At 43.2% G+C, this 27,596-nt stretch overlaps 2 protein-coding genes across 2 annotated transcripts; one reads left to right on the top strand and one right to left on the bottom strand.

Moving 5' to 3' along the window:
• The first annotated feature begins 492 nt into the window (after positions 1–492).
• Positions 493–6,477, top strand: tmem168b (transmembrane protein 168b). The gene is made up of 4 exons (XM_076089460.1): positions 493–1,997; positions 2,774–2,916; positions 3,403–3,677; positions 3,994–6,477. The coding sequence occupies exons 1-4, from the start codon at positions 858–860 to the stop codon at positions 4,539–4,541; spliced, it is 2,106 nt and encodes a 701-aa protein (XP_075945575.1). The 5' UTR covers positions 493–857; the 3' UTR covers positions 4,542–6,477.
• Positions 5,288–26,909, bottom strand: ptdss2 (phosphatidylserine synthase 2). The gene is made up of 13 exons (XM_076089461.1): positions 26,672–26,909; positions 25,860–26,234; positions 22,298–22,399; positions 19,373–19,455; positions 17,002–17,069; positions 16,282–16,416; positions 15,179–15,229; positions 14,559–14,672; positions 13,276–13,394; positions 12,786–12,900; positions 12,226–12,371; positions 11,764–11,949; positions 5,288–9,801 (listed from the first exon to the last, which is right to left on the bottom strand). The coding sequence occupies exons 2-13, from the start codon at positions 26,099–26,101 to the stop codon at positions 9,648–9,650; spliced, it is 1,515 nt and encodes a 504-aa protein (XP_075945576.1). The 5' UTR covers positions 26,102–26,234; positions 26,672–26,909; the 3' UTR covers positions 5,288–9,647.
• Positions 26,910–27,596: the final 687 nt, after the last annotated feature.

Raw genomic sequence — 27,596 nt, forward strand, 5'->3', positions numbered from 1 at the left:
AACATGAATAAAGTAGGAACTTATATGGGATGATTTTGTTTCTATACATAGACTTTAAGGCCATTTTCACACTGTCTTTTTTTGGTGATGAAAGTTTACACTCGAAACTTAGTATTTGACTTGAGTCTAACAGAAAGTAATACAAGTAAGAAAAATACAGAAATTTAAAGGCAATTTTACAGACTTGTAAATATAGGATTGGTTTTATTTTTTATTTCAAACTATTGCCCTGTTGCCCCCATTTGCTTACATTTTGAGCACAGACTGGGCCTTTAACAGCTCCTGCTTAATTGAACATTATTCAGAGTTAAAGTAAACCATTGTCGCCTAAATCTCCACTCAAGCTCTATGTGAGATGCGGTTGAAAGCTCCGGAAAACGTAAGTAAACATTGAGTTTAAACTTTTTCGGTCAAGGGCTAAAAAGCATCTAAAAACGCTTTATGCCTTTACCGATGGTAAACAGTTTTGACCCTTAAGACTTGCCGTAGTAGTCAAAGCCAGGCAGCGTCATTGCGTCCTGTCAACTCGAAACTTTTGACGCGACAAACTTTTCAGCGGAAATGTATTTCCCTGTCCTGACAGCTGGTTTCAGGGCGCTTCAACCTTAAGACCCATTAAACTCGCATCGGGCATCAGATGAAAAGCAATACAAACAACGTGAATCGTCAACATGTAAATATTTCGGCGTGAAAATGAACCGCTAGTTGCTAACGGTGATTAAGCTAGCCACACGTTCAACAGGTTCGCTAGCTAGTTAACGAGCCGGATTTAAAATGCCATAACGGAGAATAAACCGACTGCAACTCGTTTAAACTTCCTATTTTTGGACTTTGGATAGCCAGTCGTTCTTGTCAAGATGTGTGGTTTTCTACGGTACTGTGTCAGCCACTCTCTCCGTGCAGCGATGGCCCGACTCAATGACGTCAACGTAGAGGAGGGGAGCCTGCGGCCGTCTGTTCGGTGGCTCGGCTACCTGTCCAGGCACATCCTTGTGGTCGCCCTGTTGTTGGGGCTCTATGCCCGGTGGGAGAAGACCGCGGACACCACTCTTCTTGTCATTTTCGTTTTGGCTCTACTCGCCCTCGGAATAGCGAGTGTACTGTACTGCTACCTCCGCGTGGAGAGGCTCAGCCTCGGTCTCCTCCACCTGTGGTTCGGTTTCTTGCTGGGATTGCAGTGTTTCCTCAGCAGCCCGGCTCTGCAGAGCGACGCGAAGGCGCAGGCGGCCGACTACCTGCTGCTGGCCAGCGTGTGTTTGAGGACGCTGCGGGCGCTGCTGAAGAGACTGTTCGGATGCACCACGTACCGTCCCGCCTTCCTCACCTCGGCGGAGCGGCTGGAGATGGTCGGCTTCGCCGCTGCCAGCACCACGTTGCTCATCCGGGACTCCGTGAGCGTGACGGTGCTGGTGGCGGCGCTGGCCGCGGTCATGGTGGCCCTCCGGGTGAAGGCTTTCCTGGCTCTTCCCAACTTGGTCTGCTTCGTCACCGTCGCCGCCGCGCTGTTCTTCGAGTCTCTGAACATCTCCACCAACCCTGTCGCCCTCGCCTGCTTCTTCAGCCAGCTCATCTGCGACCCTCTGCTCGATGTCTTCTTCAGTGGTCTCTCTGTGACCGAGCGGTGGCAGCCTTTCCTGGCGTGTCGGGGCCTGTGGCGCCGGCTGTCCCTCCTCCCTCTGACGGTGGTGGCGGTGATCTTCATCATTCTGGCCGCTCAGAAGCTGAGAGACATGGACCGGTGGTACCTGATGATCCCGGGCTTTGTGTTCTGTGGGCTCTTCTGGGCCTTCTGCCACATGGTGTTGGTCATCACGGTGTGGGGCTTTCACACCAAGCTCAGTGAATGCCAGAGGCTGTGCTTGTCCCAGGGGTCAGGGGTCGGCGGCCTGAACAAGAGTATGGCCTCAAAGGGCATGAGGCATGTCTGCCTCATCTCTCAGCACCTGGTGTTGTTGTCGCTGGTGTCAACTGTTGCTGTTGCCGGACTTTGTTGGCAGGTAGGGGGCAAGCAAGACGACATATATCTTACACTTGTACAGAGATCCACAGCTGAACACAAATACAACCTGTGACAAATTTGGAAATGCTGTGAGCACAAAAACAGAATTACAATATTGGGAATTTAAACAACAAAACAATGAACAAATACCCGTACATTGCTATCTGTTAAGTTTTCCTTTTTCTTCCTACAGGGACATGAACACGACAATTTTTCGTCCATGTCCTCTGGCAAAAAAAGCGTTTGTGGTTCAGGTGACCCGAGGAGGAGGATTTCCTCAAAACATTGTTGTGTCCATGTAGAACAAAAGAACAACACGTTAGCAGTGTGTGGGTATTTTCTTTGTCTTCTAAGACCAGCAGTGTTTACTTGGGACCCACTGGTTGCTGTTGTCTATGATTTCCCATCAATCCACAAGAAAAAGAAAAGTCTGAAAAGTAAATGTCATTTTGCAAAGCAGAAAAAAAGATTCTTTTGTGACCCCTCAGGTTTATCTTGAGAACCCTTGTCGGGGTCCTGAACCTCAGGTTGGGAACCACTGGTTTGGACAATGGGACAAGTCTGAGAATCTAAGAATGTACATTTATATTTAATGTTTTTAAATGACATGCAGAACTTGTGTAGTTAGGAGCATATTCTTGTTCTCAGCTGTTAATTATATTCTGTTTTCATGTAAATGCGATGCATGTTGCCGTTTCTTCCACAGCATTTCTTTCATTCTTTCTTACTCTGTGTAACACTAACATGTATCTGCTTCGTGACTGTGCTCCGCAGGCCTCCAGCAGTATCTTTCTGAGCGTCTTCCTGCTCGTCCTGCCTCTGGAGTCTCTGTTTCACGGGCTGTTCCACGAGCTCGGGAGCAGCCTAGGAGGAACCTGTGTGGGCTACGCAGTGGTCATCCCCACCAACTTCTGCAGGTAGTGTGTGAAGCATACAAGCCAGATCTACCGTATGGCTCTACCAGGGTAGTAGTCGACACAAAAAACATCCCATAATATGAGGACCGTTCCCCCAGCTTTAAATCAATTGTATTAATCCTGATATTTGAAGTGTCAGATAACAGTAAGACGTAGCTATTCTGTACCGTTTCCTGAAGAGTGATTCAAGTTTAAAAACATTTATAATTAACATTTTGTTTGCAGGCAAATACTACATTCTTGCAAAATGTGTCGGTGGTAAGAACAAAGTTGAACGTGGCATGATTGTCGGAAGCTAATTGTGCATGGGCACTTGTTTTTTGCGCAAATTAAGAACATTTCTGTGCACGTATTAGTGAAAGAGTTCCATTGTGTATTCGTAGAGTTGTCTCTGTCTCATTCCCTGACTTGTGCTGAGTGACTGACCTAAATAGACACAACTCATCCTCCTTCCTCCTCCTGTTTTCCTTTTTCTCTGCCTCGTAGTCTTGACGGCCAGCCCATGCTGCTGCCTCCAAGCCAGGTTCAGGAGCTGAACAAGCGCTCGACGGGCATGTTGAACAACATTCAGCGCTTCTTTGCCCACCACTTCATCGAGATTTTTGGCTGCGACTATTTCACCTGCGGGGTGACCCGGGAGGCTCTGCAGGCAAAGATCAAAGCCTTCTTTGAGCTTCGCACGGCAGACGGACCTCGCCACGACACCTACGTGATCTTCTACAGCGGCCACAGTCACCACTCCGGAGAGTGGGTCCTCGCAGGTGAGAGGGGGGAATCAAGTTGAAGCAGTTAGAAAGGTTGATTTATTGATTGAATCAGAGTTACGTCAATTACAAGTTGGTGTGCAAGACTTAGAGGAGCAGCTTGTCACTAAAATGAGAATAACTCAGCCCAACTTAAGTGGGCCTAATGCTGCATTCACAGCAGATCAGGGTCCTGTCCTCCCATTCATTTGAGTGGGGCAAGTGCGTTTGGGCTAAGGTGGTTTATGGTGAACTATACTATGACTATATATAATATAGATATATCTAATATTATTGTGATTTTGACTGAGCTGGTTTCTGTGTTGCTCATCAGGAGGAGACACTCTTCGCCTGGATCAGATCCTGGAGTGGTGGAGGGAGAGCAACGGCAGCTTCTGCTCTCGCCTCATCTTTGTGCTCGACTGTAACCGCTCTTTGCCGTGGGTGGACGCGGTGAAGAAGGTGGAGGGTCTGTACGTCGCCGTGCAGGGAGCGACGCTCACTCTGGTGACCAATGTCGAGCATCAGGATCCGCCGCAGCTCGGAGACTTCACCTCTCAGTGGGTGGAGTTTAACTGCAACTCAAACAGCAACGTCCAGTGGTCGGAGACGGGCAGGGCGGTTTTAGCCACCTACGGTATCTCCAAATACTGGAGCGACTACACGCTGCACCTACCGACAGGAAGCGACGTTACCAACTACTGGAGCATGTACTTCCCTTGGATGACCTACCCAGTGGTACGCTCTGTGGTTAGCGGGCGGCAGTCCGACGAGCCGTGGCTCTGCACTATCTGGCTGCGATATCTTAAGAGAGTCAAACTTAACTTGTTTCCACCAGCGATCCTGGACACTGGCCAAGGCTTCAAACTGGTCCGCTCATAGAAATATGATGGTTATCTTCAAAAGTCAACTTTCTTGGACCTTGAAAATAGGCAGTTTTTATGATTGTTAATGCGCGCTAACCATCACTTAGTTACTGATTAGTCGGTTTGGAATTTGTCTACTTCAGTGCCAGTTTTTATATTCTGCAAACTTTTCTATAAATGTGTGTTTTGAGCTGTGATTTAGAGATGTTAACATCCCTCCAGGTGTGGGATGAGCCTGAGCAAGTTGACTCAATTTTGCACATTTTTACTGTTAGATTTGATTCCACCTCGTTTTTAAGAACAGTCGTGCCTTTTACTCTAAAATCACCAAAGAATATCCAGCTGGCCAGGCTGATTATATTAATTTTTTTACCTTTTAACCAAAGTGGCAGTGGTACATTTTCAGAGGAAGATCTCAGGCATAAATCAGATAAACAACATGTAAGCCGTCGAGAGGTCAAAATGTTGTCGCTCTTGTATTTTGACTGTGACATGATTCCCGTTACACACCGCTGCACCACACTATGCATTCTCATGTCCAGGCTGTGAGTATATTCACTGCACCGCTTTGCGTCTGTTGCAATGCTTTTAGGGGTTCTTTACTTAAATGCTCTCCAGCTGCTTCAGGGAGTCCAGAGAGTTTAAACGGTGCTGATGATTGCGCTACACACAGCTTTGTGTGAACTATTTATGGAGTTAAGTGCATCTCATGACGGGATCCCTTTTCTTCCTGCGTGGGGGTTAATCACAGTTTACCGGGCTATGCAAGATTATTCAGGTGGAAGATGTTTGAAACTATGCAATAAAGGAGAAGTGGGACTTCGCTGCTAGTCATCATGAATTTAATGGACTCCTTGTTGGATACATTCTCCAATAAACTTTTGGGGACTAGGACTAATCTTCCATACATAAAACAATATCTATGTCATTTGGCACCAATTATAGGGAACATAGACAAATATACTTTATTTTTTATTTTTATTAAACATAAAGTTTTCCTTTAAAGAACTGCTCCTTTTAAACGTATAAAGTATTTAATCATCATACATTTTGAATTTCATCTTAACTGAACAAACGCCAAATTATACAGTCGTGTCACAATAAGTTTCCTTTGGAATTGAACTGTGAAATCGATTTACCAACCCCAAAATGAACCAAAGCACTTTATGTTCCTCATTCAATGCACACAATCACCATTGAAGACATCCCACTCATTGGGAATGGGGTGGGATTTAGTGTCTTGGTTAAAGCCACTGTAACACGCAGACTGGGGATTGAACCACCAACCCTTTGATCAATGGGAAACCTGCTCAATGGAAAGGACTGTAGCTGCTGAAAGAATGGGGAACGTTCTGTACTATTGCAAAGACAAGACGGCTCCAAAATATATTAACATAAATCAGCCACAGTAAGCTTGATTATAGTGCTGTTGGTATAGTATAAGTGGAGTGCATGGTTCTGGGTTTTCATGACGATCATCTGCTTGTCCACCCAGTTTGCTTCGTCAGTGAAATATTTGTCTGCATGGTGACAGAAAATGTACACCAACTAACTCCAAAAATGTCACTTCATCATTTTATCCTATAAGTCACTTGTCAAATTGTCTAATGAATGAATGCTTTAGTTACGACCAAAAACATCTGTGATCAGTGACATCCAACTTGACGTTTGTGCCAAATTTGAAGAGGCATGAAAAAAACGTATCGTATGCCATAGACAATGTCATAGTATTATCCTGTTTGATGTGTGTGGCTGCTTTCTCTGCAGGTACTGGAGGTGAGAGTGGAAGAGGGTCATCACCACATGAGGGTTGAAAAGCTTAGTTGCTGTCCCTCTCCTCCCTGAGACAGCCTTTTGGTTTTGGGATGTTTTTGTCTTGTTGCTGCACCTTACAACTTTGCACTAACACTCATGCGTGTCAGTTAGTTTAAATAAAATATTTTGTTAATTGGCTTGGTTGTGTGTGTCTCCCTCCTTCCCTCCCTGTTGAAAAAAGTCAAAGTATATATTTTTAAATCATAAAAAGTCATAGTATATTATGTCAAAAAAAAGTAATATTTGCTGGAAAGCTTCACCGCATGAAGCCTCATCTCGCCATCGCTATGAAATCTAAATAACCAGCGTGTGAGTTCTCGAGCCAAACACGTGTTTTATGAGGTCACAATGACATTTGACCAACAAATTCAAATCAATTCATCCTTGAGTCCCAAGTGTGTGTGTGCCAGATGTAATGAAATCCCCTCCAAGTGTTCCCGAGAGATCACTTTCACGAGACTTGGCACGACGTGGCTGTCAGCACGGAAACATACAAAGCACACTAAATTCAGGTTTTCAGTAAATTTTATTGAAAACATTATAAAATGATGTGGTGCAGCAGCATATTTCAATTTTTAAGATCTTTACGATGTTCACATTGATGATCATGACCATGGAGACAAGAACAGAACAGCTATCGCCCCCATGTGGATGCAAGTGAAATTACACGGAACCCTTAAACACTTAAGGAAAATGTCCTTTTTATTTCGTCCCACCTGCTCATTAATGAGTTCAGTTTCTGAATTCCAAATGTTGTGATTTCAGAGCTGATGTGCAAATTCACGGCGTGGGTTGGTTTAAGCACGGACGCAGGTACACAGAAACCCCAGCCCCCCCCCCCCGACCAAAAGGCTTCCATGGAAGAAAGGAGGGAACTTCCTGAACTTCTACCAAGTTCACAAGCAACTGAATATGCACAGCACAGGATAACAAGAACAAACTGCCTTATCAGCCTAACATTGCTTTTAGGGTTTTTAAATTTGCACAGCAATCTCTGTATTCAAAGAAGAGGGAGAACAGATGCAAACAGTTACAGCCTGGAGGAGCGTGAACATGAGCCTCGACAAACTTTGGTTTGGTGTTTATGGCAAAATAAACTGATACATAATGAACAGACCCTCTCATTTGAACTGCAGATTCTGCTGAGTTACATTCACGAGATAATTACTGTGTTGTCAGCCTAGATTCACAGATGTCATCTACTTCCGTCTTCAACTACGGAGTGTGTGTAGCCACTGGGACACAATGAGTGACATTTACAGCTGATTCTCTAACAGCCACAAGACCTGAACAGGACAAAGACTAACGCTCTCTGAGGGACACGTTAGGGAACAGAGGATATCCAACCGGACTGGAACGCAACAGTGGTACGTTCAGTTGGACTTCAGCGTAAAGCTTATTCTTTTTTGTAGCATTCTGAAAAGTTCAGAACATCTTAAACTGCAACTAGCTAATCATCGCTTAATCTATAGATTATTAACTCTATAGATTCTAAACTCATTTTGTCTATATACGGTCAGAAAAAAAAATGGACAATGTCCATTTAATGATTCATACTTCTCTTCAAATATCTGGTTTGTCTGTCAAACAGTCAAAATAGTTGCTGGTTAACTTTCAGTCATAACAACTTTCGTAACTGACTATGTAACTGAAAACTACCGAGACGATTACACATATTTAGACAGACATTGAGGTCGGAGTTCAGTCGAAGTCAATTTGTTTTCAAAGGTCTGACCTCCAGATGTCAATTTATTTTTCGGAAAATAAAGACGCGTTTGCTGACGTGACACGATCCCGATGGCTTTGGGACTCTGCTTCAGTTGAAATGAAAAGGAATCTGAATGAGGTTTAACAGCTGTTGGAGCAGCTCACGTGGGTCTGAGTGGCATTCATGGCTTTAGCAAGAATGGGATCTAAGCTTTGGCTTGCTGCATGTGCAATATGGCAAACCCAGAGCTGGAAAAGGATGCTTCTCTTCCCAAACCAAAACCTAAACCTTCATTCCCCCCCTCTGATGAAAAGGTTGGTTTTCATTTTGTTTGAGCTAACTCAGACACAGCAGAGCATGAGATTTTTAATAAAATTAAAAGAAATGAAAAGCATTTGGCATTAAAGTCACAGTGTGATGTGACTTAATCAGTTGAGCCCAGCCTTGTATTATTCAATCCTGTAGCAGTGGAGGAAGGTCCAGATCTCTGCCAGTCGTTGCTTTGCTGTATTTGAGCCAGCAGGTCTGGGTCACAATGGAGCACATCTTTTCTATACGTGCGATTGTCACGGATGTGTTCGTTAGAGTGCTGCAGATTTCTCAGTGCCTCGTTTCCCAAAATAGGAAATTGAGTACAATCTAGTGTTCATCATCGCTTTACCCTAAAGAAATAACAATAATGATCAGAAAACATTGACAAATAACCCCGTATATCAAGTATAATCAGCAGTTAAATAACTAGAATATGGGTACATATTGATTTATTCTAAACAAAGTTTTTTGTGGTTTTTTTAAAGAACAAAACCAGAGAGGAGCTGAAGGCTTTCGCCAGTTTTTCCTTTCTGTGTCAGACTGAGCGAGGATCCCCAGCAGTTACAAGGACCTCTCGGCTCGGTTCTCCCAGGAATGACAACCTGAACTGTAAACAACGAAACCTAAGAAAATGAACAACTATCGTTAAGCAAGCTCCAGTCTAACAGCTTATTGGCAATATTGTGGCCAAAACCCCAGGTTGACACTGAACATCAGTTACCTACACCTACAGAAAACGCACAACTGCTGCGAATACTCCCCGCACAGAACACACAGAACGAAGCATATTTACAGTGTCGGGCATGTTTCTTCTGTTCAATGATAGAGAGGGCAACGAAGAAAATGAAGAACCGCTGTGTATTATTGGTCACAAGTCTATCTACTTCCCTGGTCACCTATATCCCTCCTTCCACTAGTTTCCCTCTTTGATTCAACGCTGACCCGACGTCCAAAATGTTTGAATAAAACAAAAATGTATCCGTGTGTAATTCCCCAAATGCTCTTAAAAATTAGAATGAGGTAAATCCCTGTAGTAAGACAATAACTTGACAATTCACAGAATGAAAATTGCCCGATTCCAACCCCCGCCTCTGTTGAATGACTACTGTGTTCATGTAGGCACAAAAAGAAGTCAACACAGCACATACACGTGTCCGTCTGTTTGGCTCTACGTGTGTCTTTTAGTCACGAATCTCCTTCAGTCGTCTCATTTCGTCCCCCGTCCCCCAATCAAACCTTGTCCTTTCCCCTTCAGTCGCACCCAACAGACCGGATACGACTCCCCCCTCAGGACTTCCGCTGCCGCACCGTCTCGGGGCTGCCGTTCAGTTTGCTCCGCCCAGACGGGGTGGCTGTGCTGCCGTTGCCCAGAGGACGGCCCCTGTCCGCGGGGACTTCCTGTTTGCGTTGACGGGTCTCTTTGTAACGGAGCGTGATGTCCCTGTGAGAAGAGTGAAGAAATGTAGACACACTTATTAATAGAAAACCCACTTTGGGAACAGTTCCTCCCGACTGCTTTCTGTTCCTCCTCATTCACAACTACCTCACAAACGAGATCAAATCTAAATCATCTGCAGGTACGGAAGCTGATTTCAGTGCCTTTCATTTGTTGAAATATAATAATATAAAAGAACCATTTTACTTGTTGAAACAGTGCGATGAGAACACATTTACTTTGTTTTAAGGTAATGATGAGCTACCTCACCTTCTCTCTTAACAATGAATTACATTTCTTAAACACACACCATGAAATACATCGTCATAGAAAAAGCCAGAAGTCCAAGTAGGTTGCCAATCCCCTGTACAGTGATGCATCAAATATCAGTGTCCAGGTCTTTCAGGGACAATCCACAACAAAACCTTGGCTTTCTTTATTGCATAATATTCTACAGGTTGTGACTAATCAATTAAAATGTCTAATTTTGCAACCTCTGTGGATGTGGTAGTCCTGTTTATATGTCTTTTATCTATTCCAGATCAGGATGAGGGTCAGTTTGACAACATTCAGTGACACGGACTCATTAATGGTCCTGATGAGACTCTCCAGCACACTTAACGGAGGAGGTGAAGTGAAACATCCCCACAATACTCACCGTGCTCTGCTGATGCTAATGCTAAAGAGAGGGACATGACACACCTGAGCCTGTACAGCTGGGTCAAATAGTATTTGCAGATAACTCTTTGTGTGTTTGTTTCATGCTGCTTGGGTTGGCAGACAAATTGGGTTTGCAGCAGCAACGATGATCAATGAGACAGAATATATATTTACCTTTAAAAAAACAACAACATAATCTCTATTGGGGTAAAGCCAGCCTTTATGTAACCAAAGAAAGCTAAAACAAAAACCATTCAAACTATTTGCAAACAGGATTTCTCCCAGGTCTGAGTAGCTAGAACATGGCATGCTTCCGTGCCTGACGTCCTGCACTGGTTTCCATGCTGACTGGTACGTAGGGTGTGTGTGAGGTGTGCAAACATTTCCTCTGGCTGTCTCTCAATGAGCTCCTACAGTGTCCGCACAAGCTGATAGTCTTCTGTATTACTTAACTGACTGCTAAGAACAAAAATGATGTGAAAATAAAGATGACAATGTTCACCACAGAAAAAAAACAAAAAATAAAAACTGAAAAGTGGCATGCGGGAGAAGGACCCATGTGGAGTAATATCTGTGTTGTCTAGAGGATCCCACAGATCTTCTGAATATGACTATGGATCCAAACAGTGATGTAATAAGAGGGGAAATAAAACAGAATACAACAGTGCTGACAGAAGGGAGCGCCTCTCTCCTATACCTACCTCACCGGACACGGACATTACTGCTGAGCATGAGCAGGAAGGAGAAAGGGAGGGAGGATGGGAGGGAGGATGGGGGAGGAGAAAATAGACCAGAAGCTTAACATGCTGGGGGAACGGCTATGCTCAACAGGAACACGACTCAACAGAAGAGGGAACCAAAGCACACGTCACCTAAAATATATTGCTGCATGAGGTCATGAGGAAGAATTGATAAAAGAAATCCCATTGGATGGGATCAAAAGCACATGAAACCATGTTCATGAAATTAAATTGATTAAACTGTATTTTTTGCAACAGTGACTGAGAAGAAATGGTTATTTATTAAAGGCGGTGTTACCCGACTGTAAACGCATACGAAACATTTGAACCTGAAGTGTGTGAAAGCTTTCTTTATAGTTTGTATCTCTGTCACACACTCCTCCTGTTTTGCACACTTTGCATGGCTATTATAATCTGCATATCAACTGAAAACTAAATCTGGAATATTTCATTACCTGAATCGAATGAGCACAGAGTTTTATAATTTCCATGTCTTATGTCTTTACAGCAGCTTTGTACCCCCCCCCCCCCCCCCCCCCACTGCATAGTAGCCCACCCCACTTCTTACCGGATGAAAAACCGCCACAGGGTCCAGGTAAAGATGAGGAAGATTCCTAAGAACCAGCACTGCGTGACGACGAAGGGGATGGGCAGCATGATGGTGTTGGGATCATACTTGACCACAATGAGGAACTCCGTCACCGTGATGGCTGCCACCAGCCACGCCTGCTGGCCAAGCTTCTTGTGGAACTTCCTGTGCAGAAAATTACAAAAGAAAATTTTTTTTTTTACGGAAAAGTGAGAATGTTTTTCACTGTTTACAGGTAAGCACCTACGAGACACATTTATAGCATAGTAGCGCTCAAGGTTACACACCTGCACAAAAAGATAAAACAACACTATACATACAATGCCAACAAGCTCCTAGTGCAACAAAAGTATCCGTTATGAATCAGCATTGAAGACCATGTGTGGCTGAAAGGTTTCACTCAGTAACGAACCCCTTTATCCCCCAACAGCTGCTACTCACGGGTCATCCATGAAGTCGTAGATTTCCCTCATGGCTACGCCTCCAACGTTGACAAAAAAGACCAGGCGGAGCAGCACCAGGTAGTGTTCAGGAGGCATCCACAACACAAACTTCAGGTAGAAGGTGTTCAGCTCCGCCAGGAGGAACTGGGAAAGGAGGAGATCAAATAACATTTGTCTTAATTTAAGAGCACTGAGAATGGAATGACTTCAAGATAACAGAATAGGACGTCACTTGTGCCCTGCACCAGCTGTGGAAGTATATCTTTATCTGTGGGAAGCGACTCATGTTTTGATATATCGATAAATACTGAAGTTATTAAATCATTCAAAAATGACAAATGCAGAATCGATGTAGCTAAATAGCTTCAGGAAGAAGCTGAGAACAAAGTGATGTCTTAAAAAAACCTATATTGTGTAGCTCATAGAAGCTTAGAGCTTCTGAGAGCTCAATATTACATTTTCACTATTTTTCCTTGTAATGTAATCCTATTCTTGCTTTCCATTATGATAAATTGTCCCCTCTTCTCGTGTCAATAAACAGAACAGGATGTTTCTTACCATAAAGATGATGCCTAACACAGCAAGCCAGCGACGAAGGTTTGAAGCAGGCTTCCACTCAAACTTCACCCAGCTGTACGGCGTGAACTGGAATGCGATACGCTTTATCTTCCCCCTGAGAGAGGCCACAGAGGAGATATGGTGAGAAATAAATGTACATACATTTCTAACACGGCAACACCAGTACTTACTGGAATTAAAAGGGGCAATACCGCCCCACTATTTCACCATATTTGAAATGTCAACAAAGAAGTTCTGTCAAAAATGAGTCAATATCTTTAAACGTGAACATTATATCTTATATCTGTCACACAACAGACACAATAAGTGTGGAGTTAAATTCAAGAAATACACTTAAATACATAGCATACATTGTTAAAATGTTGTGGTTTCAGTTCTATATGAGTAGAGTTCTGATGGTGGGTTAATCACATTTAATACATCTTCCTTCCTGTTTCCAGTGTTTGGTGCAGCGAATGTTAACTCGTACTTGTATGTAGGAATGTTCCACAGGCCCTGCCACTGGTAGGGCTTCATCGACAACCAGGCCAGGGCCTTCATGCCACAGTAGATCCCCAGACCGTTACACACCAACACATCCATGATCCACTAGAGGGAGATAAACACAACAGTTTAAAGTAAAGTAAGTCAAACATTACAAAACATCATCTGTGATCCACCTACACAAGTTTGCTAGATTAAACCTTTTCTTAGGACGGTGTGGGCGACGGCGGAAACAGATCTCCTCGACTCGCCCACTAGTTTTGTTACAGGCTGGGAGGGAAAACTCACACTTCAGCATTCCTTTAACACCCTGGTGTTTGGTGACCTTAGAAAATAAATCCCAGCATAGCCTCTCACACCTTAAACCTGATTTATCATGTACGTCGTCTGAGGCACCAAAGACTTTTGTGTTCAGAATTGTTTCTTTCTCTTAAAAAGACAAACCATATTTAGTAAATGACATACCATTAAGCATAAACTTGTACTGTAATCCATATTTACTGTCAATATGCTGTTTGTGTGGCAACTTAAGTAACTGAGCTGACTTTCTATTGACGCGGTCTACCTAATATGTGTTATTACAGTCACCAGCGCGTCCTTCTTTAATACCCCCACATTCTATTATGTCGCTCTATTGCTTTATAATAGTTTAGATGATTTCCTCTGCTGTCACTTGTTTTTGCTTCAACCGCCTAGTTTCCCCACTTGCACAATAAAAAGGTCACTCAAACAAATGACCACTTTAATTGCTCCCATAAATCTCAACAGCAGACTTGCAGAACACTGCACCGGCAGGCATCAGGTAGCAGGAGACCACAAACATATCGACGCTTCCTTTAACTCCCCACGACAGACACTGCTCCACATTGTGCTTTCACCAGCTCAGAAGTACAGTGACCTTTGCAAAGTTGAGCAATTTCAGTACACGGTGAGAAGTTGACCAATCCGTCCTGCTGAAGAGCTCGTGAGAAGCCGAGTTCCAGACATACTGAAGAATTTCTAACAGCCTCGTTCACTTCACCCCAACCCTCCGATGTCTGCAACTGGTCAATATGCAACCATGTTTTATTTTTGTTTGTTTACGTCTATGTTTTTGCACAAGTCATGTCCGTTTCTCACCAGTATCTCCAGCTAATGTGGCCACATTTGGACAAACACACCTGGAGTTTGTTTGTTCACTGCAGCACATTTAAATGTAACACCACTCTGAGGGCAGACCTGTTGATTCTTAGGTGGGCAGAGGAGAAGAGCAGCGATATTGGTACGTACATGGTCCCACCAGCACTCAGAGAAGTTAGGTAACTGGTGCTCCAGGCTGTATTCCAGGAACTCGAACATGACACTGATTATCATACACATCCACCAATCGCGAATCATCAGAGTCTGAGGATGGAAACAGAGCAAAAGGGGGGGGGCGGGGCGAGTGGGAGGAGGTCAACAAGATACCGTAGAGAGAAACTTTTCTCATTGCTGAAAATGCAACAGAGCACACCAGCGCTGTCAGTCTGTTTCATACAGCAGCAGGCTCAACACCGTGGATGTCTATTTTAACAGCAGCCAATAAATAACAGGTTTTATCCCAATACATGAATAACACACAAGTTGGTATTTAATGATTAAGGTGCTTGCAATGAGTCAGTTTGATGAAAATCTCTTGCTCTTCACTATATTGAAATGTGTGTAATCTGTAATCATTGGCGAAGAGATTGTTGTCATTCCCATGCTAACAAGACTGACTGACGCATAGAAGCTTTTTTATGTCACATGCTCAGCTGCTTTCATGATGTTTATTAAGATTGAGCAGGTGAAAATCAGACAGGCTGGTCTTTAATACATCATTGGACAATAACAGTATAGTTGAAGTTGTGTTAAGCCTTCTCCATACATACCTTGATGTACCATCCCAGGAAGTGAGCTGGAACAAAGCCGTCCATCTTGTCCTGTAGAGACAAACCAACATGGTCATTTAACAAAGTCAGTCCTTACACACAATATGTTTCACTATTTTTCACTAACAACGAATCTGTAAAATAATCAACAGATGACTCATTTATGAAAATAATCATTAGTTGCAGCTCTACTCTGAACTACATTTCTCTATGTTCTCAGTGAGCACATCTAGTTCACATTGGTACCAACCAGACGTGAGCACAGTGAGTACTCAGTCAGAGAACAGGACAGAACTCAGCTGGTCATCATAAAGCACAGGAATAAAATGCATCCAAAACCAGTTCTCCTCTGTGTTTTTAAACAGCTTAGTTCAACCACATTACATTTATATTCATTACTTTTATCCCAAGTCATTTCAGGTTGTTTTATGTTCTTTTACCTTCAAGTCTAAAATTGTCTACAACTCAAAATCTTGGTTTTTTCTCTCTAAATATTTCCAACGTTTCCAAAAGGTTATTCACATACGTTGGCTATAATGTAGTGGAGAATGTGGAGAGTCTGACCCACTCTCAGAGACTGAAATCAGGCCAACAGTAGAGATGTGGACTGGGTCATTATGGCGGCAGCAGCAGACTGCTTCGCCAGGGCGAGAGAAGGCCTGGTTCTACTGACGGGCTCTAATCTGCACCAGACACAAGCTTCTGGAGCCAGTCAGCACACAGCCACACTAACTAGGAGTTTGTGCGTGTGTGTATGAGGGATAAAGAGAAAGAGAGAGAGAGAGAGAGAGAGAGAGAGAGAGAGAGTGAAAGAGGGACGGGACAGGGAGGGGGAACTAGAGTCAAAAGGAGAGAGAGTGTGTGGATGAAAGAGGGAAAGAAAGATTAATTTAGGCTGCCATGCTATTTGAGATCTGGGTCTTTTTTCTTTTTAGTAATAATTAAGGACCAAGTCATTTCACTTCTTCAATACTACATAAATGGTACTGCATACTCAAAATGTCTTTCAAACAGAACGACAAAGCTGAAAACTTGTTCACTCACAAATGAGACATACAACCTGTCAACCAGGTGCATCTGTGACATCAAATAAAACGTCTTACCCAGATGTTGTGGAAGGGGTCGGTGGTGTTGCCTGGGTCGTAAAAATGGCAGTTTCCTCCATAGTCGCGCTCCGGGAGGGCAACCCCAAGCTTGGGGTCAATGTACTTCATGAACTGTCGTCCATCGTGCACCGTCTGGATAACGGGCGAGGAAGAAGTATAGAAACTATCAGTATACAAACTATCAGTGCTTATTCTCCCTGAGAAGGAGCTTATTTCTGATTTTAATGGAGGATTTCACCGAGCTACACTTTTAATTTTCCTTGCATGAGTAAAGATGCAGATGGCTTGAGTATTTTAACTTTTTTTAACAGAGTCTAGGCCTGATTAAGATACAGTTTGCCAACTGTATTGCTATTTTTCAGGGTCTGGCTCTGACATAACTAAACTGGGAGAGAAAAGAGGCTTCCAGGGTTCCAGATATGGGAGGATCACAGAGATTGGTGTAATCCTGGTTTTAAGATGTTTGTCCTCAGGGTGTAGCTCCTTCACTTTGATTTGTGGACACCAGTCCACGATCTAAACTAAGAGGTCAATATGAATATGAAAATAATCCTGCTGCCTTGTTCTGGGAGCGGAGATTGCGTCACTGTACCTGAGAAGGCCCAGCATGTGCTGTAAATGAAACCCTTTTTTTATGTGTGCATGTGATTGCTATACGTTTTTCCCTACATCAGTGACTGTTCAAGGGCGAGTGGTTCAGCCCATCTACACACCAACCTGGAAGAGGATGAAGATGAGGAACAGCTCATAGACGACAGTGACACAAAGCCAGAACCTCCAGTAAGCTAAAGAGAGAGAGAGAGAGAGAGAGATGTTAATATTTCATTAAACTAATCAGTCATCTCAGATAAGCCGTGGACACAGCGACGGTGGCCTTGCAAAATAGATAGCAAAGATAGCGGAAGGGGAGGACAATAAAGCGTGAGGTATGCAGTCAATGGCAGACTTCTACCCACAGTCTTCATCCAGTGAGTGAGACCATCTGGGAATTAATATGACTGCAGTTTTTGTTTTGTCTGTTGTTTAAAGGCGGCATTTACAGATTATGCTTAACAGTCCAAATAGAATGGGAGTGATTGTTTATTTTGTAAGTAACATTATGTCCCAGGCACACAGACCTTGTTGACAGTGTGGTGATGTAATAATGAAGAATTTCACAATACATAAATCATAGTGTGTTTTTTTCATTACCAGGGATAAAGTGAATTTGTCTTTATGGGTGTACCCCATGAGATGCAGGTTGTAAATCCTAAAGGCTCTGTTGTCATGGTACAAACCTGTGCTGTTTCAACACAACTGCAACAATCTAAAACAACAATTGAACCTACTTGGCTGGCTCAACAGGTCAGGGGTTATCACGCAATCAGTTAAAAAACACACACTCGCACACGCGCGCGCACACACACACACACACACACACACACACACACACACACCGAAACAAAAACAACTTGTTTTTCAGTCCACAAAAAGAGAGGACAAAAAGGCACAAATAATGCAACAGCAGCAGCCCAAATTCTTGGCCTGCCACTTCACGCCGCCAACAACATTCAGAGTGTGCGTCTCCATCTGACTCTCCACACCCTGTTGTCTTGTCTGTCTTCCTTCCTTCCTTCCTTTCCCTCTGATGTCAGTGGGAACATGTGTGATAGATGAGATGCATCTTTTGCATGACTGACCTGGTTAAAAACCTAAATAGCAAACTACTTTTATGAACTGCACTTGTATAAATAGAAGCCTCCCTTTATAGAATGTAGCAAACTAAAGCAACAGTAACATTTAGGGGGATCTATTGGAAGATATGGAATAGAATATTATTAGGTATGTTTTCTTTAGTGTTTAATCACCTGAAAATAAGAATCGTTGTGTTTTCGTTAACGTAGAATGATCCGTTTATATCTACGTTCGGAGCAGGTCCTCATCACAGGACAGTACGCCGTGTTTCTACAGGAACCTAGAACGGACAAACCAACCTGCTGCAGACTCATATCAACTATTAACCATCAACTATCCCTTCCGAAGGCTCCGCAAGTTGTCGCGACGCTTGGCCGTGCCCCTCTGAATTTTTGTAACTAGGCGCTAGTTCCACGATGCATTGCATGAGTGTAAGCAAAGCCTAACACGAGCTCCAAGCGCTTTATCTAAGCCCCATTGTTGCCGTCCTTACCTACAGTTTGAATTTCAGCACATTGAAATAGAACTGGAAACAAACACCTGCATGCGAGGTGTCCGGTTACTGAATTCCCTGTGGTCATGGTACAACACCATGTAATGCCAACTATCTTTAATGGTTGGTGTTTAGTCCCTGCAGTGAATTAATGCAAATGTGCGTTGCTAATGGGTCATGAATGAATTGGAGTGGCAGTGGTCTGGAGGCTATGTAAGCAGAAGTCCCTTTTTCTGCATTGAAACAGCAGCTGATCTGTGGGAGAGGTTTACGCGTTAAGCTGGGCTCCGTTTAAGGGCGTGCATCCTTTTCATGTTGAAACTATTGACTGAGCACTACAGTCCTTTAGATATTACAGCTACAGGCCAGAAGAGACGCCAACAATAAAGATGAAGATGCTCCCCAAGTGTGTTTACTTTGCTCTCTAAGGGATCTGCTTGGACCTAACCCCTGCCAGGAAAGCCCTCCACCTCCTTCATTTTGACAATTACATTTAGCTATCCATTGTGTGTATTGATTCCCTGCACTCAGAGGATATTCATGTTATAGTAGAAGCCAACATGAGATTCTAAAATGTTGCTATTGAACGGCTCTCAGGTACTCTTACCCCTCCACAGTAACAAATAACGCACCATTAAAGAGTCAGACTCAACACCACCAGCATGCTTTACAACAGTGTAAAGTTCCCGTCAATTACTGTAATGTAAAATTATATTTTCAATATCTCAGTTTGTAAACAAGTGCTAAGGCATGGAATAAAACCATCCAACCAAACAGCTCTACAAAAGCTTGACCTACTCAAACTTTTTTAATTGAACCTGCTTTGCACAAGATGTGCACTCTTATTCTGGAGTTTTTAAAAAGCTGATGAAATGTTGCCATACAACTGGGAAAGGAAGCTTTGGCCTGTGCCAGTCCTACCTGGGTGTGGTCTTGTGAAGGGTCCATCTTTAGCTTGTGTCACTCCAAAACAGAGAAACACCAGGATGCTGGCCACAATCCCCCTACAGGACCACAATTAGAAACACAGAACAAATGCAATTTAAGGTTGTGTTTTTATATATATATATATATATATATATATATATATATATATATACTACGCTATCATTACTGTAGACAAATCCGGTGGCTGATTTTTGTGTTGCGCTCTCAAGTGCAGCCGCCATTACTGCAGTGTCAGAGTGGAACTGAACTTATGTACGCCGACAGTGAAAGCAGAGATGTTTGATTTAGTCACGGTCTGTGTGAATGTGGAGGTTCTTCAGGCTCAAAACACAAGCGTGAAATTGGTTATGATGCTGAATTTGGGAAGAAAAAAAAAAAACAAGGTTCTGTCCGACCTCCGAAATCAGAAACTTGTAGTACTGAGCCAGAGATATGAGAGAGTAAGCAGCTCCCCATCGGCCCTGTGAGGGCGGATCGCTTGTGGCCCTCACTGATCGGCCCTTTATTGGCAATCAGCTCAGAATGTGATCAAAACATGAGAATATAATAATAACGGAGACCTCGGAAAATAAAATAGATTTCATGGAGCAGAGGCTTGTGGCTCTAACTTTTCTGTCAGGGTGATGTTGAAGCAGCTGGGAACTTTACAGCACAGAACAAATGGCCAGCTGTCTTTTTCAACTGGACTAAATTTCGTTGACAACTGTAGATTTAGTAGATTACATCACTTATTATATAATAATGTGATGACTGTATTTTCAACATACTTTACAACCAGTTCTACAGGATCTGCTGGACAGATTTCTTGGCACAAGTGAAATACAGCGTCATCTGCAGGTTTACAAGAGACGTGCCAATGGCGGCTTGTTTACTTCCTCCTATAATCCAGATGTGTCTGTATATACAAATAAGAACGTGTCTGTGGATTGAAAACTATTCCAAGCTGTTCAAAGAGATCCGTGATGTCAGTGGTGTAAACAGAGCTACCAGGAGCAGGAAAGTATTTGATTGGGTGACCCGTCTCAGCAGCTGACCATGGATAATTACTCCCTATTACTATTTCCTCTGTGTTTACTAAGAGATTAGGCCAATCTGACCCTGCTGCTGTCAGCTTGAGTTGCCTTTAATCTCTGCTGTGATGATTTCTGTAAACCAGGACACCAGGCAAGGACGCTGCTCTGAAGGCTGAGCAACTGGACACACGATGAGATTTCAGCTCGTGCTTGCCAATAAAAGGTGGGAGCATAAGTGTGTGTGTGATCAAGTGAGTGTGTGAAGGTGGGAAAGTGAGTTTATGCGATTACAATCACGTGTCAAAATGAGGGTACAGCTGTGTTAACTAGTGACAGATTAGTTAAAAGGACAATGTTTCAAAATGAGTGTGAATGGACGAGTGTATCCAACAGTGTGTCAATGAGTACATGACCGAGATTTGGACTGTATCTCTGTGTGTGTGTGTGTGTGTGTGCGTGTGCGCGTGTGTGTGTTCCTCTGCTGGGAAGAAGCTCAAGGGTCTTTATCCCGATGAGCTGGGCTATGCCGACTGCAGCAAATCCAGTTAAGATCCGTCCCACAATCCCTCACAAACACAACCTACAATCAGCCTCTCCGCCACAAACACACACAAAATGTACGCCGCTTGCTTGTACTTGGCCTGCCTTGACCTTCCAAATTAAACTCCCACACAAACAGCCACTATTGCGTAAAAGCGAATGAATCTATACAAATTGAAAGCAGCTCGTTAAGGAACTTGTTATCCACACTTTCAGTTCACATGAGCCATTAAACAAAGCAAGCTTTTATCAGACTCGCATCACAGAGAGCTGAGACGGCTGTCATGAGACTGAGCGTGAATCAGATGTCAACTCCTGACCAACATGATGAAGTCAAGTCAGTCCAAGTGAGCAGATCCAGGTCAGCTCTAAAGTCAGTAACTACAAATGAGAGATGTTCTTTGGTGCTTCACCATGGAGTGATTTCAGACCACATCCGGACACATTTCTCACCAAAATCAATTAATCCCAACTGTCATGCTTTAATCAGTGGATTTACTCGTGCTTTTAAATTTCCACAAAGAGTCTTGAGTCAATTGCTAACCAACTTGACAGTTGAAGGAATAGAGTAAGTAAATAAAAAGTAAGAACTATATAATTTTCCAAAATCCTGCTCTGAAGAATTAGAAGAAACACCAGCGGAGCTTTCTTCTTCATATCAATTTTGCCACAACTAAAACAAGCCATAACCCAAAGTAGCCTCTGCATGACCCACAACTTTGCAGGAACATTTGTCAAGCCTATCGACATAAAATCCACCCAAAAGATAAATTCATATGGTCTGCTCAAGGGGTGACCGGACACTCCTGCTCTTCCTTTTCATGGTCATCAGGGTTCGGTTTTCCTTGAGAGGGGGGCCAGCTTGGTTCAAGGTGAATGCTACTGAAGAAGTAAGAGCTTCAATTTGGATCAATGAGTTCAGCACCTCGCCCATGTGGCTGTGGCTGTGTGGCTTCACGCCAAATGGCTGCAACGGTGAAATTAGAACTGTGGTGCTTATTAGCTGGTTTTCTTATTTGACCTATTCATCAGGCTTTGAATGACAGTCTGACATAATCCACAGAGGATTGACAAACCCTTAAACTTCACATACAAATAGGTCAATTTCTGGTTATAAGGGGCAGGAAAACTAATCAAAATCTAAACCCGGCATGACTCAAAAATTAGAATAAACCTTGATGCTGATTACTAATAAATCACGTTTTCTTCTAAAGATAAACTGCAGCCAAAATGATTATCCGTCCGATCAAAACGCCTCAGTGGATTTTCTTAGGGCAGCCTACTGGTTTCTGCAGGCTTTTTGGCTTTGACGACACGGAGGAAGTGACGAGCGCAGCCTACTGACCTCTTAGTGTTGTAGGTTGTGTCCTGGGGGGTCTCTTCCAACAGCGTGACGTAGACCAGAGCACAGGTCAATATGAACAGCACGGTCACAGTATGGGCTCGCCTGCAGTCAAAAAAAAAAAAAAAAAAAAGAGGGAGAGATGGAACAAAGAGAGGGATATTAATAACATTTATAAAGAGGACAATTCGATAAAAGCCACTGGAGGTGAGAGAAAGGTTGATTGTTAGCAATATAAATGCACTGTGATTAGAGCTGAGAACACTTTAGTCATTGCTAAAAATGAGATGAAACGGATGAGTTGAAACAGAACTGGGTTACTTCAGCTGACAATAGCGACAAAAACTGTAACAAACAAAATGAAAAAACACACACAATGAGGTATGGATTTTATGAATCAGTTCCATATTTCCTTTCACTTAACAGAAGTCAAAAGCAGCTTTCGTATCAGCTGACTGTGAAAACGTCCGCAGGGTGTGTCTGGCCTGTTAAGAGTTTAAAGGCCATGATGCTGGTCCATAGGCTCACATCTCCCATATCACCCAACGGGAGGGAACAAACCGTGGCCTTTGTCGTACGACAGTTACACGCTACAGTCAGATATAGACATCCATGCTATCTGTGGGATTTATCTTACCTTAAGGGGCAAAGTTGTATTTCTCCATGCACTGATATGAGTCACAATAACATATAATATTTAATGGATTACCCCAGGAATTATCAAATGGACAGGCAAGCTGACAATGACATCACTGCAAAAATAATTTATAGGTAGAGAAGAGTGTGTATGGTAGGATATGGCCAAAACCTTCTCTCCCGATATAGGTTTGGAGGCATGTGTCTCAGGAGCCAAGACAACTTTTAAACCTCATGGAATGTGGTTGCTGTATGTTTGTTCAGCTTTTTACAATAAACACAGCAGGTGTAGCTTAAATCAGTTCATCACACTAGCATAGCAATGCTTAAACATGAAACCATGTCCCCGAACATGTTCAGTGACATTTGACGGACACAGCTACTCTCCAGAGATCGACAACGCAGTCAAGATGTTGTTTGCGAATACCCGCCAGTCTTATTATTTAAGGGTAGTCATTATAGCAATAAAGAAAAAAACACATTTTGTTTGGAGCTCACTGCCGTCATCCGTCAACCTAAAGACCGTCACCTCCTCTGCCGACCCTTCTGGCTCAGAGTCTGAGTCACGGAGACGACATGCCGGGTGTCATTAGCGTCGTCTCCGTTGTCCACCTCCTTACCCCGACCTGTTTGGCAGAAGTCACAGGGGAGGGCCTGACTCCTCTCTTGCCTAACAACCACACAACAGCAGCCTGGCATAACCGAGAGGCAGGCTGATATAGATATATAGATATATATATATATATATATATATAGCTATATATTAAGCAACATTAAGCTATATATATATATATATATATATATATATATAGATATATATATATATATCTATATATATATATATATATATATAGCTTAATGTTGTCCTGCAGGGTGGAAATACACTCGTCAAATACAGTTTGTGACTCCACTGAGATAAAAAAGCGTGGTTTTATTTAACACAGTAGCTATTGTCAGATTCATATATTTTACCACAGCAGCCTCTGGTTTCCATGATCTCCATTTGTAATGAATCACAAGTTCACTGGCCAGACGCTTAACATTAAATCCTGTTACGAGTCTCTAGCTTAACAGTTCTTCTGTTCTGACTAAACGTTTCCAAGACAGTGTCAGTAGTCAGTATGCACAAAGCATCCTCAGAAGACTCTCAGAACTGAAACATGTGGGCAGCAATGCTATTTAGGGAAAAATCCAAAGTGGAGTGCCAGCACTAAATTTTGCATCATCAGGCTGACTTCTATTTAAGGATCTATCCAAAGCTATTCCTCTTTTTCTCAGTAAGAAAACAACAACAACAACAACACTTCTCTCAACACCAGTCTGTGCTAATGAGGCAGATTGCACATTGTTACCTTCCCAAACCAGGAGACGGTGCCACCGTCAAACAGCTCGTTGACATACCGCTAACACTTGGGAGACTCGTGCAACACAGCCGACGAGCTTCTGCACCGACTCCATGATCAGAAATCCATCACAAGCAACCAACTCTTCCACACCGACTTCCTCTATTTCAATGCTGATGTGTGGTTGACTGACACTCACGTTATTCCCAGCTGAGTTAACCACATTCAGCTCTGAGAAAAAATGGCCATCATGGTGTAATTTGAGGTAGTGGTTGGAATCAGTGCATATTTGACAAAATATAAACTGCTGAATGTACATTTGTGATGACAAGAAGGAAGGTCTAAGATGCTACACATGTTAAATAAAATGTATTTCGCCCCTTTAACATGCGTGCGATATTAGCCCATAAGTATCCAGGATGCCATGTGATTCACTCTGGCCACAATTCCAAGTTGACCACAAGTCAAACAGCTACATTCTTCATTATCAGCTCTCCATTATAACAGACTGGGAGTGCCGACCCATCGCTGTGAGGCCAAATTCCTTACCAGCAAACACAAAAAAAATCACATGCAGTATTAACCACAGCTGGCCAAATTGTGACTCAACTGAGCTAGCATCAGTCAAGATCATTACAAAGTTTGAATACTATATCTACATATTGCAGCCTCCAGTATTAGACTAACGAGTATCTAGAGGTTAAGGCTATAACATAGCAATGAGATATTCTCATTAGTTTCTCTTGGGGGAGGACCGGTCTCCTGTGTGGTCAAAGATATCAGACACCTTAGCAGATTCTTACTGCCCCTTGCTTTACACACATAGCAGAGATGAGTCACACACACACACACACACACACACACACACACACACACTTACTCAGGCTTAAGTATTCCTGGATCGACAGGTTGAAGGGCCATGGTGGCTAAACATTAAAGCAGAATAACTGGATGTCACTTATCCCAGAACAGCCCCTTGCCCGGCACATCGCAAACACCTGCATCCTGCCCACGTCAAAGCGCTCCGTCAGCCTGTGTGCATTGGTGTCAGTGGGTGCAGAAACTCACTCCTCCAGTTTACCGCATGGCCGGAATATCTGTCTGGACTTCGCAACCGACGTGGATCTCTTTCTGCTGAAGCTGCAGGCTGGGATATTGGCTATTAGCTTGTCAACAACAAGCTCTGCACCTGGATGTGCAACGTAAGCATCCATAACAGCACAACACCCTTCATATAACTGAGACCCGGTGGACCTTGGTGAATCCTTCCTATCATTTGACATTTGAATAATGTCCCCCAGACACATTTCAGCTCGACATAAGACCTACTATTTAAATCCCTGTATATTTAAAGATTTGGAACAAGGTTGCAGCATTTGTTGTGATTAATGGAGGTCACTTGGAGGCCTGTCTTTCGGTTCACCTTGAAAGCCTAACGAACCTTGGTGTTGCTCATATTTCTGCAGGAACTGTGATTTTTTTTTTTAAAGTGTACTCACTGGTGAAAACAAAACAATAACCTCCGAGGCTGCAGCGTTTCAGTATTTGACATTTTGCACTGTTGACATTGTCAGAAAGGCACTCACCAGAAAAAGGTGTTGGTCCCGTCGTCATAGACTTCACACTCCGTGTTTCTCCGATACATGCTCTCCCTGGAAGTCTGCTTCATCACATTAGCTCCGATATGCGTGCTCGGACTCGGACAGCCCGGCTCGACCGAAACGTTGTCGTCGCCGAGCTCGGCGGCGGCGGCGGATGCGGATGTTGCGCACTTGCCGGTAGCGTTGACCGCGGCCACGCCGCTTTTCCTCGACTCGGGCTTGGTCATGGCTTTACGCACCAACCAACCAGCACCTCGGTGCGTTAAAGTGACACCGTGCAGGTTCTGGGTTTATCACTGGGCCCGGCTCCCGTGTACAGTCATCTGCGCGTCAAGCCCCACCCAAGTGACTATCAGCATCCTGGGGTAGTCAGAGGAAAATAACGTTATTAAGACGGCACTCGGGGTGAGAGAATAAGCTGAAAACCCCGTCCTGTGCAGTTGTTTTAGCTGGCACAGTAGCTAAAGTAGCTAATACCTCTTCTCTGACACAGCCTACTTATACCAACGCATTTCTACTAAACACAGTACGCAACGTTATTTAATTAACTGCTAAACAAATCACAACCGCTGATCTGCGTTTAGTGCAAAGCCTTGGTGTCGGACAGCATGGCTAACCGTGTTAGCCTCCGTTATGTGAAGGTTAGCAGGCTGTGTTGTGACTCTTCTACAAGCGTGTTAACAATTAAGCAACGTAAAAAAAACACCATTGCTCGAGATACTGTTTCAACATTTAACTTAAGTGTAAAAGTATGCATTCTTCCCCGTTTAAGTTAACATTAAGCTAACATTACGTACCAGTTGGATTTATTGGATTACTCTGACTGGAGTCCAGATGAGCTCGGGAGCGACTAAAGCTGACGTTACATCAGCGCAAACATATGGTGCAAACGCTTGAAATCCGTGTTGCCAGCAGATTTAACAACAATTAATAAGTAAACACTAACATACTCCGCCTGGTGACTGTCTGACACTGTTGCAACTAAAAGATAAACCGCTCAAGACCGTAGACTGTGCGGGCTACACTCCAGACACGCATCACATGGGCATGGAGTGTATTTAACGTCAAGGTAACAACAGCAGCAACACCATATCCGGTCTACGTTCTTCACAATAAAAGACAGTCATGTAATCTGAGATGTAAATGGAATTATTCTGAAATCACAATATTCAACTCGGAAGTCTAACATCGGATACTCTCCGCAATAATGCTGTAGTGACAGCCTGACCTATCTGGCGGGTTTAACAGAGGTTTATCCGTTTAAACGATTTGTTTGTAACAGTTGATTAGTTAATATTAAAGCTTTGAAATCCCACAGCAACAATAGGTACCGTCGATGTACAAGTAGCACCGCCACATTTCGCCGTTTAATGGGTTAAACTGCTCAAATATGTGATAATAAACCGTCTCAACATGTTTTGTATAATTTGTAAGTCGTCACTTCCGTTCAGCCCACGCCTCATCAGCGGACAGGGTTCTGGTCATTAGCCATGATAAATAAGGAAATTGTCAAAAATAACAATAAAAAAAGATTTAAGTGGGAAAAAAATATTCAGCGAAATTATGCAAAAAAACAATAATAAAAAAAACAAATACATTTTATAATTATAATTTTTTTGCTAATTTATTTGTGAACATTTTTTTTTTGAGGAGCTAATTAATTGCAGGGTAGTCAAGGCATGGTCAAGTTGTACAATGCAGTTTGCTACCGGATTGCTTAAA

Source organism: Anarhichas minor, unplaced genomic scaffold (genome assembly GCF_050575085.1).
Source record: "Anarhichas minor isolate MPS153535 unplaced genomic scaffold, ASM5057508v1 ptg000011l, whole genome shotgun sequence".
Taxonomy (NCBI): domain Eukaryota; kingdom Metazoa; phylum Chordata; class Actinopteri; order Perciformes; family Anarhichadidae; genus Anarhichas; species Anarhichas minor.

What these genes read in the sequence shown, in the direction of transcription:
- tmem168b (XM_076089460.1), top strand. Translation starts at nt 858, where the DNA reads ATGTGTGGTTTTCTACGGTACTGTGTCAGCCACTCTCTCCGTGCAGCG. An exon ending in TTGCCGGACTTTGTTGGCAG is followed by an intron (nt 1,998 to 2,773) that starts GTAGGGGGCAAG and finishes TGTGCTCCGCAG; the next exon opens with GCCTCCAGCAGTATCTTTCT. An exon ending in CGGAGAGTGGGTCCTCGCAG is followed by an intron (nt 3,678 to 3,993) that starts GTGAGAGGGGGG and finishes GTTGCTCATCAG; the next exon opens with GAGGAGACACTCTTCGCCTG.
- ptdss2 (XM_076089461.1), bottom strand. Translation starts at nt 26,101, where the DNA reads ATGACCAAGCCCGAGTCGAGGAAAAGCGGCGTGGCCGCGGTCAACGCT. An exon ending in GGGACCAACACCTTTTTCTG is followed by an intron (nt 22,400 to 25,859) that starts GTGAGTGCCTTT and finishes TTTTGACTGCAG; the next exon opens with GCGAGCCCATACTGTGACCG. An exon ending in TGGAACATTCCTACATACAA is followed by an intron (nt 12,901 to 13,275) that starts GTACGAGTTAAC and finishes GGCCTCTCTCAG; the next exon opens with GGGGAAGATAAAGCGTATCG.